The sequence below is a fragment of the Cornus florida genome, unplaced genomic scaffold (assembly GCF_030987335.1).
Source record: "Cornus florida cultivar Cherokee Brave unplaced genomic scaffold, ASM3098733v1 CherokeeBrave_3.0.0_Hap2_Chr04, whole genome shotgun sequence".
NCBI classification, from domain to species: domain Eukaryota; kingdom Viridiplantae; phylum Streptophyta; class Magnoliopsida; order Cornales; family Cornaceae; genus Cornus; species Cornus florida.
In genome coordinates this window covers 25151856-25170486 of record NW_026775574.1, presented here as the reverse complement: position 1 = coordinate 25170486, position 18631 = coordinate 25151856, and the positions used below count along the sequence as shown (strand labels likewise).

The 18631-nt window shown below is 37.5% G+C and overlaps 1 protein-coding gene across 1 annotated transcript; it reads left to right on the top strand.

The window, feature by feature from the left end:
* The first annotated feature begins 11060 nt into the window (after positions 1 to 11060).
* On the top strand, positions 11061 to 18116 carry LOC132304852 (WAT1-related protein At4g15540-like). The gene is made up of 8 exons (XM_059802561.1): positions 11061 to 11239; positions 11374 to 11436; positions 13583 to 13696; positions 14361 to 14595; positions 14695 to 14853; positions 15611 to 15762; positions 16080 to 16172; positions 17873 to 18116. The coding sequence occupies exons 1-8, from the start codon at positions 11061 to 11063 to the stop codon at positions 18114 to 18116; spliced, it is 1239 nt and encodes a 412-aa protein (XP_059658544.1).
* The last annotated feature ends 515 nt before the right edge of the window (positions 18117 to 18631 follow it).

Genomic DNA, 18631 nt, shown 5'->3' with positions numbered 1-18631 from the left:
TACGCGATACTCCTACCGATAAAATACCGTCTCGAGCACTTAAACTTCAAACACTTTATGAAGGACTCGCAAAACTCCCTGGAGACCATTCAGCTTTGAAGAGGCGAATTGACTCATATACCAATAATGCGGCCAATTATATTGCTACATCTTCTTCATATGCCTGTATGATGGCTTCAAACTCTCAATCCCAACGATTGGCCAGTATTGATGCACAGCTCACCAACGCTGGGTCTATAGAAGATGATGGTGCTAAGCATATAGAATCACTTCAATCTAGTTTGAGTGAAGCTGAATTTAAAGAAGCTAGATTAGTAAAAGAATTGCAAGAAGCCAGGAAAGAGACTCAAGGGCTTAAAGTCCTCATATCGACAACGGATGCACAGTTATCTCAGAAGAAGGAAGCCATCACCAAACTTTGGGAAAATCGAAAATCAATAGAAGAAGCTAACGTCATCTCGAATCGCGATCTTGAAGTAGTGAAGCAACTGGAAGAGATATTATGGCAAGAACGTGACGAAATTATCGCTATGAAATTTTAGTATTGATCATCATTTTTTTCCAAAAAAAAAAAAGTTGTAACTTTGAATTTTAGCAATAAAACAAATGATTTATTATCTCCATTTTATTTACAAAGATGTTATCATTATTTATTTATTTTACCGTTCACAGTTTATACTCTTGCGGGCCAGGAGTTTATAAAGAATTTTTTTTTTTTTTTTTTGCAATCACAGTTTTAACTCATGTAGGCCAGGAGCATAGTGCAGTTTAAGCTCGTACGATCAGGAGCATTGCCTTGATGGGTAGTAGCGCTTCAGGAATTTGCCATTAATGGGCCCCACTCTTACTCCGTCTTCATCAATAATGAGATATGCGCCGTTAGTATAAACTTCACGAACAACATACGGTCCATGCCATTTGGATACAAATTTATTTCCCTTGCGATTTATGACAATTGGTTTACGAACAGCTAATACTAAGTCTCGAACTTGAAATGACCAAGGTCGAACTCTCTTATTGAACGCTTTAGAAAGTCGAGCTTGATAACACTCTAGCTATTGTTGAGCTTCTAATCTATTTCCATCCAATGCTTCCAGTTCTTGAAGACGTAAGATGGCATTTTCTTCACTTGTAAGACCTTCTTGTATGGCTATCCTCAATGAAGGGATTTGTTGTTCCAATGGAAGAACTGCTTCTACGTCATAGACCAGAGAATATGGAGTTGCTTGAGTAGGTGTCCGATGCGTAGTGCGGTATGCCCATAATGCTTCTTCCATTCGCTCATGCCAATCTCGCTTTGTTTGGTTGACTACTTTCTTCAATAGCTCACATAGAGTCTTATTGAATGCTTCTGCGAGACCATTTACAGGGGCATTGTACATGGAGGATTTACGTTGTTTGAATCCAAATTTCTCACAAAGGTCAGTTACCCAACTGTTTTTAAAATTCGTCCCGTTATCAGTGATGATGTATCGAGGGACACCATATCGATAAATAATGTTGGACTTGATGAAGTCAACCACTGTTTCCTTTTTCACATGTTTATAGGGTGCAGCTTCCGCCCATTTTGAAAAATAATCAGTTGCAGCCAAGATATACAAGTGGCATTTTGAAGACTTTTCTAAAGGACCAACTACATCTAATCCCCATGCATCGAACGGCCATGACGTCACAGTATGGTGTAATGGTTCCGGTGGTTGGTGTATGAAGTTGGCATAGAATTGACAGGCTTGACACCTTTTTGCATACTCCAAGCAATCTTTGACCATGGTGGGCTAAAAATAACCCATTCTTTTGACGCGAAAGTGCAGCTTTGGACCAGATTGATAAGCTCCACAAATCCAGAATGTGCCTCCTTCATTGCATGTGTTGCTTCATCATTTCCAAGGCAGCGAAGGAAAAGGCCCTCATAGGAACGCCTATACAATGTATCGTTCTAATAGATGAAACGAGGTGCTCGCCTTCGTATTTCAGTCTTATGGCGTAGGTCTTCGGGAAGCTTTCCATGTTCCAGATAATCAATGATAGGGATTCTCCAGTCTTCTTCCTCTTGTGTCCAACAAGAAACCACATTACTTTCTTCAAATTTATCCTCCAAGACTTGTGGCAAGACCCATCGTTGACATATAGGAACATCAACCAAGTCTTCATCAGTTAACGCCAATGTTGTAGCCAAATTTGCCAAAGCATCAGCTATCCGATTTTCTTTTCTTGGAATGTGCTCTAGTATGACGCTATCAAAACCGTTCCAACAAATGAGAGGCGTAACGATGGTACGGTACTAGATTATCTTTCTTAACCTCATATTCTTTAAGAAGTTGGTTGATCACCAACTTAGAGTCTCCATATATTTCGAGGTCCGTGATGTTCATCTCATTCGCCATTTGAAGGCCGATAATCAAGGCTTGATACTCAGCTACATTATTTGAGCAGTTTTCAGCAAGTGCAAAAGAGTATGGAATGACATGTCTCTTTGGAGAAACAAAAACTACACCTGCTCCAGCCTCATCTGATCGTGCTGCCCCATCGAAAAACATCATCCATGGAGGGAGGATGTCCACAAGGAAGACTTCTTCATCAGGAAAATCTTCAGAAATTTCCCAATCGGCTGGAATAGGATGGTCAGCTAAGAAATCAGCTAAGACTTGTCCTTTTACTGTTTTTCGTGGCACATAAATAATTTCAAATTCGTTGAACAAAATTGACCACCTCGCCAATCGTCCGGAAAGGACCGGCTTAGACATGACATATTTGAGAGGATCTACCTTTGCAAGAAGATGTATCGTATGAGCCAAGAAATAATGCCTCAATTTCTTAGAAGCGAAGACAAGTGCGAGGCATGTTTTTTCAATTGGAGGATAATTTCGCTCCGTCGGGGTGAGTTTGCGACTTAAATAATACAATGCCTTCTCTTTATGTTCTTCATTATTCTGAGTAAGTAAGGCACCCAGCGATTCTTCTTGCGCAGCAATGTAAAGTATGAGTGGCTTTCCAGGTACCGGTGCTCCCAATACCGGAGAATTGAGAAGGTACTTTTTGATGCTATCAAAAGCATTTTGGCATGATTGGTCCCAATTAAATGAACCGACGAATGAACGCAAGTTGACCTTGTAAACTTTTAAGTTCACGTAAAGTCTTTGGTGGCGGCATCTTTTGAATGGCCTCAATTTTATTAGGATCAATCTCAATACCACGATGACGTACGACGTATCCCAGGAATTTCCCTGAAGTCACACCAAATGCACATTTAAGGGGATTCATCTTAAGTTGATATTTTCGAAGGCGATTAAAGACAGTACGTAAATCCTGTAAATGATTTCTTCGTTCTTTCGTCTTAACCACCAAGTCATCAACATAACATTCAACAATCTTGTGGAGTATGTCGTCGAAGATCCTTTACATACCGCGCTGGTATGTTGCTCCCGCATTTTTTAGTCCAAAGGGTATAACTTTGTAACAATATATGCCTTTAGGAGTGCGAAAGGCAGTTAACTCCTCGTCCCTCGGAGTCATTCTTATATGATTATACCCAGAGTAACAATCCATAAAAGAGAGAGCTTCATGTCCAGTGGTTGCATCTACAGTGAGCTCAGGGATGGGAAGAGGAAAATCATCTTTTGGGCATGCCTCATTCATATCACGAAAATCCACACAGATTCGAATTTGTCCATTTTTCTTCTTCACTGGAACAATGCTCGAAATCCATGTTGGATATTTGACCTCACGGACAAACCCTACTTCAATCAATTTGTTGAGTTCTTCCTCTATCCTTGGAACTAGCTCTGGACGGAAGAAACGTTGAGACTACTTAATCGGACGTGTCCCATGTTTGACAGCGAGATTGTGCACTGCAATTCTAGGATCAAGACCGGGCATCTCTTTGTATGTCCAAGCAAAGACATCCTTATACTCAGATAATAATTGAAAGTAATCATTTTCTTCTGAGGGGTTTAGGAATGCACTAACAAAAACTGGTCTGGGTTGATCGTCAGTTCCTAAGTTGATTTCTTTGAGTTGATCAACAGTAGCCTGCCCCCCGTCTTCTAGTGTTGGTGGAGCTTTCTTGATATCATCTGGTTGTTCACAGTCAAGTTCCTCTTCAACAGTGATGTGGTATGAAGTAACACAAGACGATTCGCCAGTGCCTTCTATTCTATCCACTTCTGCTGATTGATTAGTAAATACAATGGTTCGCCTTCGAGCTTTTAATGTAACATCATTGGTGATATCTATCTCTGTCTTACGTTTCATTCGCGAAGGCACTAGGCTCTGAACCTCACTATTATTCACCACGTCGATGTTAGCTTCTTCTGACTTCACAATCTTGCTGTTTTTTAGTGGTGCATCATGGATAGTACCAATTCGAGAAAATACTGACTTTCGAGATTGAGGTTGTGCAGATTTTCTTCCTTGGTCATGAAAGCTCATTCTGTTAAAAACAGAGTTACGAGGCAAATTGCTGATATGAGAACTTGAAACATTTGATTCTCGGCTTGACAACCTGTTGAATACAGATGTTCGATCGCATGGAGCTCTTATACGGTCAAAGACTGATTTTTGATGCCCAGTCTGCTGATCTTGTTCATCCTCAACTTCTTCAAACCCAATGTATAAGGTGCTTGACTTCTTATCCCTCTTTGTGATTTAAATTCGAAGTGGCTCAGAAGCTACAAAACCGAGACCAGACTTAGGTGAAATGATTTTATGCCCTTGATCTTTCAACTTCTTCTGTGTTTCATTGAGGCCGTGCACCTTCTCACTGGTGACCTCAGCATTCAGTTTTCCAAGGCTTGCAGGATTTGTAAAATCATACCCCGACTTAGCCAAGAGTTGGTATGCTTTAGGATCGAATCCTTCGTCAGTCCTTTGTTTTGGAAGTGATAAATGATCAACCATAGATTGAGAAGGCCGCACGAACCCTTTTAACAGAGACTTGGAAGGCGAAGACTTCTGAATCTTAGGGAGAGGAAGAGTTAACTCTCCTTTAAAATTTTGCATATCTTCTTTTTCCTTGATTTGTGACATCTTTAATTTAAATTCCTTAGTTTCAATTATCTCGATAACAGGTGCCTGCCCTTCTTGTCGCTGAGATTTTGGAACATACTTTAAAATAGGTTTCGTCCGATGTGCTTTTATCGAGACCCCTCGCGTTTTAGCTACCTTTACAATGTCTGTCACAGAAACGTCTAGTGGATCACTTAATGCTTCTTTTGCTTTTGTAGATTGAATCTCTTGTGTAGACGGAAGGCTTGGGATGGGCACTTCCGAAGGTGTATCATGATCGATATAGAACTTGGCATCGGCAAAATGAGATTCTGCCTCTGTAAATGGCTTATGGTCCGCCACAACCGTTTGTACGCCATTTTTGTAGAATTTAAAGCACTGATGAAGAGTCGATGGAATGACGCCATTACTATGTATCCAAGGCCTTCCCAACAACAAATTGTAGGACGTCTTTGCATCAATCACATGGAATAAGGCTTCTGCTTGGAGCTCGCCAATAGTTAGCTTTGCCCGAATCAAGCCGATAGCTCTCTGTCCTCCTTGGTTAAAACCTTGAATAATAAGACGACTACGCGATAACTCGTCAATTGTGATGCCAAGATTTTTCATCGTAAATTTTGGCATTAGATTCACCGCCAAGCCACCATCAACAAGAATACGAGTAACTCTTCGTTCGTTTATGTAACCGGAGACGAAGAGAGGACAATTGTGCGGCTTCGAACCCAACTGAAGATCCTCGTCCGTGAAAACAATTGGTGCACAACATGACTCAAACGTACCTCTGACCACTTCATCATCATCAGATTTTTCAATGATGGCTGTATTATGGTTCTCTACAGTCTGGACTTCATCTTGATCCTCGTTCTTCTCATTATTAAGGCTTGTTTTCTTAGTTGAAACCATGTAAGTTGTTACAACTTCGTCATTTAGGTATCCTTTTGGAAAGAACTCTTGCAAAGTAATAGGCTTCTGACTCTTTTTGCTTATAGAGGAGTGTTTAGTTGACTGTGTCTTCTTGACCTATTTTCTGTTATGGCCAGACTGTTTATGGTGATATTGGGGTTTCTTCTTCCTTTGCCCTCTGTGAGAATAATTAGTCTGAAAAATATCAGCTTATTGCTTCCGTGGTTTCTTTCTTGTCACCAGAGTCCATCCTTCTTCATCATCCTGAGGAAAAACCCTTCCAAATGTTGAAATATCACGTACACTCCCTTGGCCAATATAGATTGGGATTGGTTCCAATGAACCAAACTGGATAGTTGTGCAAGATACCTCCGAAGTTAAAGGTTGAGAACGAGCACTCCCCACGACAGAGGTTGTCAAAGTAGCAGTAGTATGATTTAAAGTTACAACTTCGTCTGTATCCAACAAGATTTTTCCTTGTTTTGCCAGATTCATCACCACTTCCTTGAAGATAAAACACTTCTCAATTGGATGACTGATAATGCGATGATATTTGGAGTATTTTGGATCGTTGATACGTCCCATCTCTGGAGGACGTTTGCATTCAGGGAGTTCTATAACTTTACTTTCAAGTAAACATTCCAAGATGCCAGGAACATCGGAATCGGGGAAGGGGTATTCTTTCTTCTCTAACTCCTTTAGCGTAGGACGCTGTCTTTCCCGCTCTTGAAACTCGCGACGCTTTTTATCATCCTTCTTGTCATCTTTAACAGATATCTTGATTGGGGTGGTTGAGATAGCCATTGAATCTTTAGCCGCATTTTTTGATGACTTGTCGCCCTTCTTCCAGTCCTTCTTATCTCTGCGTGGTTCTATAGTCACGGGACTTTTGCCGTCATGGGATTTCATACTGATCTCCATGTCATGGGCACGCGTAGCCAATTCCTCAAATGTGCGAGGTTTTATGCCTTGCAGAATGTAGAGCAGGCCCCAATGCATTCCCTGCATACACATCTCCACAGCAGATACTTCTGACAATCGGTCCTTGCAATCAAGACTGAGGGCTCTCCACCGATTAATGTAGTCGATTACAGGCTCATCCTTCCATTGCTTCGTGTTAATCAACTCTATCATACTAACAGTACGACGAGTGCTATAGAACCTGTTCAAGAATTCTCGTTCCATCTGGTCCCAACTATCAATTGATTCTGACTTTAGGTCAGTGTACCACTCGAACGCGTTTCCTTTAAGGGACCGGACAAACTGTTTGACTAGTAAGTCCCCCTCTGTTCGGCATTGTTACAAGTCTCGACAAAATGGGCAATGTGTTGCTTGGGGTTACCTTTTCCGTCAAATTGCTGAATCTTCGGAGGTTGGTATCCTACATGCATTCTCATACTGTCGATTCTCCTTATATAGGGCTCTGAGTACATGAGAGTGCTCTGTGAGACACCACCATATTGAGCTCAGATTGTATTCGTTATCATATCTTGCAATTGTTCGACAGATAATGAAGAGACTGAAGAAGAGGTATGATTGGTTTGACCAGTCGCCTGTCCTATCCCCGGCATCTGGTTTTGACTGGTCGCTTGTTCTGTCACCGGCGTCTGTTTGGGATTCTCCCTGTGAGTACCTTGTGCTGTAGAATTAGGATTCTCCGTTAGTATTGCTGTGGAAGATGTAGGTTTCCCAGACGGTGGTGGTGTGAAAGTTGCATGATTCCCGGATGGCATTGGTGTTTCACCGAAGGTCTGAACTTCCAATTTATTCATTAGTGTAGCGATTTGTAAGTCCTTTTCTTCAATAGTCTTTGTGAGGTTCTCAATGGAATGAGCCATAGTTGCTAGTTGTTCCTCCACCGTAGCAGCTCCAGTCATCATAGCAGCAACCACATCTGAGTATGATAGGCCTTGAGAATCCACGTTCCTTGAAGTGATTGATTGCTCCGAAGTCTGACGTGGTGACTCTGGGGGTGAACCGACACTAGAGTGAGCATCATAGATAGAACGAAGTGAATCTGGTGGTGGAGCCTCCTCTGGAACAATGTCAAGGTTTTTGACATGTTGAGTTTTCACGTTCGCCGGTGTTGCAGGATTAGTTTTCACCACATCTTGCTGAAGTTTGAATGACGCCATCGCCTGGGACTTGCTACGTGTCACAGGGCCCGTCAAGGTACTTCCATCGCTTAATTTGGTCTTCGTGCCACTTTTCATGGTGGCTTTAGCGTCGACCTTTGCAATAGCGTTGTTCTTTTGGGCTTTCTTGTCTGTCTGAATCTTAGGGGGAGCCATAGAATCTGATAGAGAAGAAACTTGATGGCAGGAGAAAGAGATGAGAGGCAAAGGTTGTCCCACCGGGCGTGCCACAAATTTGTACACACAAATTTTGTAATTCTGTAATAGAAACAAAATATGGAGCAAAATAGAATTTTATTAATTTATGAATGTGGAGTACAGTCCTTTGTAATATCTTTTACAAAAAAAGAATGGTCATCTGATTCGATCTCCTTGTTTTTGGTTGGTTGGATCCAAGGGCTGCACGAGTTTGTTCTTGAATCACTGTGGAATTTGATGAAGAACGGCACGTTGTTGGATGTGCTTGATGTTCTTCGCTTTTGGGTTTCGATTCTGAATTTGTGTCTGAATTCTGAGTCTCTGGATTTCTGAGTCTCTGAACTTCTAAATTCTGAATTTGTGTCTGAATTTGTAGACTTCTGAATTCTGAATCCTCTCCTTTTTTTCTTCCTCCAAGCCTCTATTTATAGGCTTCTTGGATTAATAGGATGATGACACGTGTCATCTCCTGATAAGGATAAAACTATAATTGGGTCGGGCCGATTATATTGTGATAATTATCCTTAAAGATAATTATTCAAAATATATTTTATTAGGAATAATTATCGTTTCATTTAATTATCTGGGCTGGGCTAATTAAATAATTTAAGTGGACCAAGCCTGGTAAATTAAATAATTTATTTAAACATTAGGCCTATATTTAATGGGTCCATTTGTTAAAACCAAAGCCCACTAAATTTTAGTGTCTACAGCAATCTTCTTAACTATCAACGTCCCCCTTCCCGCTCTCGTCCGCCGTTGAGATCACCGGACAGTGATAACTGAGCCTTTGGTTCGTCGATTGCCCCTAATCGATAGAGTTACGGAACCCTAGCTCACCGGACTGTGTGGTATAGCTATTGATTACACCAAATCTGGTTTTTATCAACAGTACGTAATCCTATTTGCTCTCATGGATCGGACCTGGCCCAATTGACTTGATTTTAAGCAGTTGTTCTATGCTGTTGTTTGAGTTGTTTTGTAACTTGCCTGGCCTCTATATGGGCGGCTGTAACATATGCAAAAGACCTGTGTTTTTTTTTTCTTTTCTTTTCTTTTTGTGCTTTATTTTTCTTTTTGCACATTCATAACGGTTTTCATTCTTTTTGTGCTTTATTTTTCTTGTTTTCCTCATCATTCTTTTAGTTTAAAACATATAAATAAAAATTTAACCTCCAAGACAATGTTCATTCATGTCACCACTATCCTTGGACGAAAACAATGAAACATGGCCTACAATACTGACTGCAAAAAACAAAAGCCCTCTAGGCCCAACGCAAGGGGAACGGAAACATAGAGAACCACAGTTGTGGTAATTACTGTGGTGAGTGTAGCCATACATTCATAGCTAGATGGATTGACACAGTATGGAATGTTGATTGTCAATCAATTGCTGCCATTACAAGTAGGATTTGTTTCTCGGCTTGTAAATGTGGAAGGAGCGAAACAAACGTACCTGATTGAGTGGTTTTTGTTAGTTGCTGTCTTCTCTGCTTTGCTGTGATTTTGTTGTAGCTTGTTGTTTAGGTGGCTGTTGTCTTTGGGCTTGTGTTTGGGCCTTGGTCCTTGTTTCTGCCTTTGGGCCTCTGTTTTTGTGGCTTGTTAGTTTGCTTGCCTTTGTGTATATAAATGTATATATATATATATTTTTTCCTCTTGAATAAAGTTGACTTACAAAAAAAAAAAAAAAAAACATAGAGAGCCACAAACAATGGAATACACCAGGAAGAAACCAAGCCCACTGCAGGCGATATTATATAATTTAATTGATGCCATGGTTGGCAACTTATGTTTAATGTTTATTATTCAAAAATTGGAAAAATAATACGCAAACAAGTCTTGAAGACTTGAACAACGTTGGGTATCAGCAACTTGATTTTGAAATTGGGTAAACAATGTTAACAATTGGAGCATCATAATGACACCCATTGATAGTGATTAAATAATAAAAGAAGAAATAAAATACGATAAAAAAGAAAAGTAGAGTTCAAGAGAGAGAGATTAGTATATTAAAAGAACATTGGTTTGATCAATGCTTCAAGAGAAAGGCAAGTAATGTGCTTGGAATTTCTTCTGAAGCTTTGCTTTGACTGTGCCAAAGAAGTTCAATTCAAAGTGACTTCGCCATTTGTACAAAATGTTATGTGGGACACAATGCATTTCACACATCAGCAACAGAAAATGATTAAAGTCCCTTGATTTTTTTTTCTATTTATTTTACCGAATTAAAATAAATATTATAAACTAAAGAAAGAAAAAAAAAAAAATCTATTCTCATTCAATACTGACAAGAATATACAACGAACACTGTTTATTGAAATCAGAATTATTAAACACTATTTATTGGAGTCCCCTACACCAATATTGAATGGAGAGAAAGAGAGACGACTTTGGAGAAATGAATAATTACCATTTTATATCATTTAATTCAAATTCATTTGCTTCCATCCAAAATGTCTCATCTCTCCTACCAAATATTTTGAAATTGCCATGATCTTGATCAGCCAATCAGACCTAAGGTGTCGTTATCAAATCATGTCACACTCCTACCTGAAAAAGATGCAGACAAATAAGTGCGGATCCAACAAGAGTTTTACTAATAATCTGTATATATAATGCATGATATATTACTAAATTTTAAGCAAAGTTGATATATCAGATACAGATATTTAATATTTTTAATTTATATGAATAGAAAGGCGTGTGGTCCTCCCAAACTGTTTAGCTCAACTCTATGCAACTACGTGCGCTTTGGGCTATACACACACACACACAACACACACAACACACACACACACACGCATAGAGAGAGAGGAGAGGATGGGGATGAAGGATGCACTGCCATTTGTGGGTATGGTGATTGTTGAGTTTGCGCAGGTGGGGCTGTTTATAGTAGCCAAAGAAGCTCTGTCAAGTGGAATGACTAATTACGCCTTCGTCTTCTATTCCAATGTCATTGCCTCCCTCATTCTTCTTCCTTCTTCATTTTTCATCCACAGGTACACTCAATTAGTCTATATATACAAAATTATATGAACACAAAATTTGATTCTTTGTATTGATTATCATTCATTGAACAACAATGAAAATCATGTAACAAACTCATGTTTCTCTCTGTTTTTCATCCATGCAGATCAAATCGTCCCCCGCTCACTTTCTCTATTGTCTCTGCATTTTTTCTGCTTGGACTACTTGGGTTTGTAATTGCTTGTTTTCTAATACTTCCACATAGAAATTGTAGTGGAATTTTTGTTTTTTAATTATTATTTTATATTTACGTAGGACAGTTTTAAAGATTCTTTTTTTTTTTTGGGGGGGGGGGGGGGGTTGTATGGTTTGATCGTTTTGAGTCGAGGAGACCCATCCTCCAACCAAATCCAGCTAATAATCAAAAGTCATGTGCTTACTCATTTGCTTCGGCTAAAGGCACATGGTTTTCTTTTAGCGAAATTGAGTGGTTTAGGGTCAAAACCGAGGTAGACGGTTGAATATTTTAAAATTGTTGTTTGAGATCTAGACCAACTCAGATTATTCTTATTTTTTAGCATTTAATAATTTTTAGTGATCAAGTTTTTCATTCCCTTTTTTTTTTTTTAATTTTTTCGATCTCACTTTTTCTTTTCTTTCTTTTTTCTTACGCACATCCACTTTGCTCATTTGAGAATTCGAACCATCACTAATCACTTTAAAAGGTAAAGGAGATATTACTAGACTACAAAACCTTGATTACCTGAAGTTTATCAATAATTCACATAGACCTTTCTATATTTCATAATCCCATTTACCTTTTGTGAGATTCTGATTAATTTAACATATTTTCCGGTTGAGGGAGAAAAATAGCATCTGTTGATGATGTCAACATCAAAAAATAATATAAGGTCAATTTTGCGCCAAAAATGGTTGTAAACTTTTATGAGCAAAATAGTAAAATAACACACTACTATATTACCAAATTGACCAGTTGTTCTTGATAGGAAAGTAAGTGAGACTATGAAATGTAAAGAGATGTATGTGATATGTTGACAAAGCTTAAGGGAGATAAGTGGAATTTTTCTTTTTTAATGCTGACAGGTTTCCTTATTATTTTAGTTTGGTTAAACTGATTGGTTTTGTTAGGTTTTCTTTTCATAACATACATGATTTAATAATATTTATCAAAAAAAAAAAAAAAAAAGGTGGAGGTTTGGAAGTTTATTTATTCACAAATGGAATCAAAGTCAACACATTTCAAAGTCGTGGACTTTAACTAAAGTATGATGTGGATATGAAAAAATATTATTTATTTGTCCAAATTATTCTTAGTATTTTCATGGATCACTTTTGTGTACGTAAATACTACTCTTGTGATTAAAAGTTCTTTTGATCAGAGATACCATTTTTATGTAGGTATATATCACTCTTGTACAGAGATATCACGTTTCTGCATGTAAGAAACACATTTTGTGCTGACCATTTTGATTATTTGGTTTGCACAAAAATAATATATACATATATAAAAGTAATACATATGTGTACAAAAATAATACTTACATGCACAATAATGGTATCCAAATATACTATGAATAATTTGGGTATATGTATAGTATTTTTTCAAGTGCAGATGAGGCTTTGGTCAAAGTTCATAATTTTGAAAAGTGTTTGACACTTCACTTTTCTGTAAGTTACCCGTATGTTCTCTTTATGTTATGCACCTATAGTTTCGCTAAAATTGTTATAATACTCCTACTAAATTTTTAATAAAACATCATATACATATTTGTGGTTCCCACTAAAGTTTTCTTTATCTATAAAATGTACCTAAAAAAGTTTCTAACACGTTAGCTTAATAATAATCAAAAAGTTAAAATGGGAGTATGGGCAAGTCTTAATTACAATATCAATTAATGTTAAAGTTTTTTTTTTTTTTTTTTTTTTTTTTTATGTTTATTATGGTAGTTTGTATTTTTATTTTATTTTATTGTGTTCATTGCCGTTCATTTTTATTATTATTATTTTTTTCTAGGTCGTTGACTTTCCTCAATTATATTTTGTAAATTTAAAGTTGTTTATTGTTCATTTATGAATCTTGATAATTTTGGCTTCGTCAATTTTTCACAATATATATATATATATATATATATATATATATTTATTATTAGTTCATAAGTTTTTAAAGAGAATAATTTTCTTAGCCAAATATTATTTTCAGATTATTTTCCTCATCATGATTCATGACATCTCTCTGTAATTACACATATGCACATATTTTGGTATATACCATTATACCTATATAGAAGTATACATATATCATATATGTATAACACATATTTAAAAAGAGGTTTAACTAATATTAGTTCTTACAGTTGTTTAACCCAAGTAATTGGGACAGCTGGGATTCAGTATGTCCCTGCCTCATTTGCCTCGGCGATGCTCAACCTCATGCCAGGTTTTACATTCATACTTGCTGTCATTTTCAGGTTCTACTCTCTGATCTCACTATTAGTATAATGAACATTGATGAATTTTTTATTTGACATATATACTTTCCAATTTCCTTTCTTTATCTGTTGGTTTGATTGAATTTCGAAAGCAATTAATGTCATTAGAAACGGATTGTTTTTGTTTTCAAAAACAATTAAGCCACTCTATGGTGTATTATTTTTTTCATCATCTATTTTCTGTCACGTTGTATAGTAATGATCTATTGAGAGACCCTATTAAAAGTTAAAACTCTCTTGCATCTTTTTTTGGAGAATAGTTTAATATATTCCGCACTTCTTGTTAGATGTCACAGTACTAGTGTATTTGTTCATTCTAAATTCTTTATATTTCTTTGTTATTTTTCTGAACATAATGAAATCTAGCAAATCGTGAACATACCCTAAGTTTTGAATGAATCACTTAAAATTTGTGTTCGCAACAGTTAGGGGATGAGCTTTGTTCTATTTGTTTCTCTCATTAGTAGACATTAATAAATATTATTTGAATATTTTCCATTAACTACCAGAAGATTTTAATTTACAATTCTCAACCTCCCCTTTTGAGAAGGAGAGATAATATTAATAAGTTATAGGTTCTTTGGTATGATTTCATATTTATTGAAATATATGGATTGGAATTGATTCAATTGTGTGATTTTAGGATGGAAAAATTAGAAGGTAGAAGCTCAAGTACCATAGCCAAATCAATTGGAACAATAGTGTCCATCACAGGGGCATTCATTGTAACTCTTTACAAGGGACCCCATATTCTAATGACACCATCACATTCAAACTCCCCTGATCAGCCTCTTCTCATGCAACAATACAACTTTGTCATCGGAGGATTGCTCCTTGGGTTTAATTCTGTATTGTCTTCTGCATTTGTTATCATACAGGTAAGCCCTCCTAGGGCAAAGTTGTGGGTGTGTGTGCGCATTTGCTTGAACTTTTCAGTAAAAAAAGACACGGTGACTCATCATCCTTATTGTTTTTAGGCCTTGATACTTAAGAAATTCCAAGCAGAGATGATTGTAGTCTTCTTTTACTGCTTCTTTGTGGCCATTCTATCTCCATTAGTCTCTTTGATTGTCGAAAGAGACCTAAGTGCTTGGAGCTTACAACCTAAAACGAGGCTGATTGCTATTCTATGCTCGGTAAGCAATTAATAATGTAATTTGTCACATTCATCCATCATTCATTTTGGAATTTGGACATAAAACTAGTTTAATTGTCTTGATCATTGAAATATTTTTGTGTGGTGTGTAAACTAAATTAGGATATCAATATTTTTGTGTCGTGTGTAAACTAAATTAGGATATCATACGCATACATAAGACACACTAATGGAATACAATTAGGTTAAATATACCTACGGAAGCTTAGAAACTAAATAAATCCAATCAATTGTTTTGCTCTTTATCTCACGTCGGCTTTGATTTGTTTTTGCTCTTCACATCGGCTTCGATGTGCAATCTCAATGAATGAAACAATAGAATATTTCTTTGATCTTCTACCCTCTCCACTTTTGCTAAGATGCTTCTTCAATATGGCTACACTAAACCGAATTGAACGTGTATGTGAGAATGGGGACCAAGCAGTATCTGATAATATTCCTCCCATCAAAGAGTCTATCATATTACCCTATCATATGTAATCCGTATCATGATAAATAATTTTATCCATATCTCAAGACACATGATTACATGTGAATAAGGTGCACATAACTCAAAACTCCATAAATATTACGACTTTATAAGGTATCTGGTAACTCATATTTGGTCTCAATCGTCAATCCGAATTTTCTTTAAACATCAAGATAAAATAATAATCAATGGAATCAACATGGCATAACTCACATTTCCATTGTGTTCCTGATGTAAAATTGGTGCCTTCTGTGTGTAACAAATGTAGGGATTTTTTGGTTCCGGATTTCAAATTGGTATTGGTATGTGGTGCCTGCCTAGGAAAGGGCCTCTTTTTGTTGCTATGTTTCATCCCTTGGGGATTGTCATTGCAGCAGCTATGGGTATCGTCTTCTTAGGAGATACTTTCTATCTGGGAAGGTAAGCAATGCATTCTCTCTTATTTCCCTTACTGAAAATGGTGCCGGATTGTGTTTGTGTGAGTGTCTTTGGTTTTTTTTTGTTTTTCTGCTGAAGTTAAAGTGCGCACGCACTATATCCACAAAATACACCTAGTCAGGCGAGAATTTTCAACCTCCCATTTGGACCATTTGGAAAGGACAAATTGAGATTATACCATTCGGGCTAGAAGCCTTGTGGTCTGGATTTTGAATTTGATAGCACTATTGACTTCGTTTTTCAAGTTTTTATTTCTTAATGGACAGATCATTCACCGGTTATGCTTGAAATTTTTGCAGTCTGGCTGGATCAATTGTTATTGTTATAGGGTTCTATTCTGTGATGTGGGGGAAAGCCAACGAAGGAAAAATTGTCAAGGATAATGAAGCAAGGTGCTTTGATTCCTCGAGCGACAAGGCTCCACTGTTGTAAACCAATGTTTGGGCCAATACTCATTAGTTCAATGGTATAACTTCTTTCTTTAAGGGAATGGGTTTGGGCCTCATCATGGCTAATATGTATAATAAAAAAAATAATACAAAAATTCAAACAAAATACTCTACATGCACGATGATAAAATATTTTATTCTATAGCCCTTTGTTCAGAATTCAGATTCACCTTCTCACTTCATTTTGTTGCATTTGCTCCTATTTTTTTAATTTATTTATTTATTTTTATTATTTAATTTTTCCATGAAATCATATAAATGTGGAAGACTAATGATACAGAAAATGACTTATAATTTGTACTCCAAATATAGTAATAAAAAAGAGAGCTTTTATTATGGGTTAGAAGGATGATCCCTCCGTATACCCGCTTATTCAGTATTAATCCTTATTGTAATTTTTCAAGTTGATGTAATTTATGAGATGAAAGTGAAAAAATGCAGATCCTAGGAGATTCCTTTGGATTAATATTCCTAGTCAACAGTACTTACCTAAAACAAAAACAAAAACAAAAAAACGTTTAAGATTTATAGTGCTTGGGTAAATTTCATACAAATAAAGCGTTTAAGATTTATTACTTTGACCTCTTGTGTGGTACACTCAAAAATTTTTCTTTTTACAAGATTATTATTAGTAGAAGGTAAGAGTGTTGGAGAGGAGAGAGAAAGTAACAAGAGAGATTAGATAAAATAATTGATTTTTTTAGATTTTATAATTTATTTTGTATTATAAAAATATATTATATATAATGGTATAATTGATTTTTTAGAGTCTTAAGCTCCACCGTCCAAATCTCACATAAATAAATGTTATTTACCAAAATAAAAAATCCTAATCAACAGTTAAGTTACTTACATGACCTTTTGAATATATATATAATGAGAAAACAATTCCCTTACAACTTCGGAGTACATTTTATTTCTTCGACTGTGCCCTTGAGATAGCCGTCCATATACCAATAAGAAATGTATGAATTCTCAATAAGAGAGGATTCATGGTGGTCTCCGCGGTGGCGATCAGAACAAAAGAAGTACAACTCTTTGATTCTCTCGAGTACCCACCAATGCAAGCCCATTCGATGCCATCGATGTCCCCAGAGTCATCTTCAACTGTAATTGCTGCTTCGCTCACTTCGGGGCTCTATTGCAGCTCCCTTGTCGTTGTGAAGAAGCTGCCGCCGTCTTGAAGCCACAATCTCACAATGCCGTCGTCGTGGGTTAGATCAAGATCAGGCTCCATTGACATCATTGCCGAAGATGGAGAGAATGAATTGAGCGGCGAGAGCATTCACCTCCGCCCTCGCTGAACAACCATTGCCACCGCCACCATTAATCCCAACGTGTGGTACTAGGAGGTTTAGCTTCCTTTACGTAGCCCATAGTACGAAAGGATAGCCAGCCGATACGAGGAAGATTCAGGTGACACGAACGAAGGGGTCTTTTCTTTAAACCATTAAAGTCGAGCTAGCTCATAGCAAGCCTTGGTTATGATCCTATGGAAACTATTCACACTGGATGTCCTTGCACGTATAATCAGGGAACTGCACCTTTCCTGACCTTATATCCTAAGGAAGTTAGAGCCTTCTCGTGCCAGTTAACCCAAGTTGAGAGGACTTTAGAATGGTTTGTGTTCAACCTTGAAAAAGTTGGTGTCGGTTCCGATGGAACCGGGTGGGCGTGCCAAGAACTGCAATAGTTCCAAAGAGAGATCCAAACAATATTCCAGAAGGAAGACTGCGGGACCAGGCGATTGTGAAGAGGTCTGGAATGACCACCTCCGGGTTCTTTTTGCCTTTGATAAAGGACTTCGGGAAAGTTAACTGGCTAGGGAGGAACGAACTACTTGAGAAAGTAATTGACTGGAAAGTAAGATTATCTAATGAAAAGTAAAGTGCAGGACTGAAACTAATCATATTGAAAGTGCATTGTAATGAAAAGTAAAGATAGTATTGAAATACGTAGTTTGATTGGCATTAAGCAGACCTTCTAAGTTACAATATTATGCCCTATTTATAGAGTTTAGTAATGGTAGCTTGCATGTAACCGCTTGCTTCCTAAGCTTCTATGTGTCCCATGACTTTGCATGTAACCGCTTTTAACCGCTTGCTTCATTAGCTGCCATGTGTCCCAAGACTTTCCACTGGAACATCGTAGTACCTTTCCTTTGGACCGACCAACTTTTTCGGCTGTCATGTGTCCCATAACTTTGCATGTAACCACTTGTAACCACCCACTTCCTAGGATGTGTCCTATGACTTTGCATGTAACCACTTGTAACCACTTACTTCCGAGGCTGCCATGTGTCCCATGACTTTGCATAAAACCGCTTGCTTCCTTGGCTGGCATGTCTCCCAAGACTTTCCACTGGAATGTCGTAGTAACTTTCTATTGGAATCGACCAGCTT

What these genes read in the sequence shown, in the direction of transcription:
- LOC132304852 (XM_059802561.1), top strand. Translation starts at nt 11,061, where the DNA reads ATGGGGATGAAGGATGCACTGCCATTTGTGGGTATGGTGATTGTTGAG. An exon ending in TTTCTGCTTGGACTACTTGG is followed by an intron (nt 11,437 to 13,582) that starts GTTTGTAATTGC and finishes TAGTTCTTACAG; the next exon opens with TTGTTTAACCCAAGTAATTG. An exon ending in TGATTGCTATTCTATGCTCG is followed by an intron (nt 14,854 to 15,610) that starts GTAAGCAATTAA and finishes TAACAAATGTAG; the next exon opens with GGATTTTTTGGTTCCGGATT.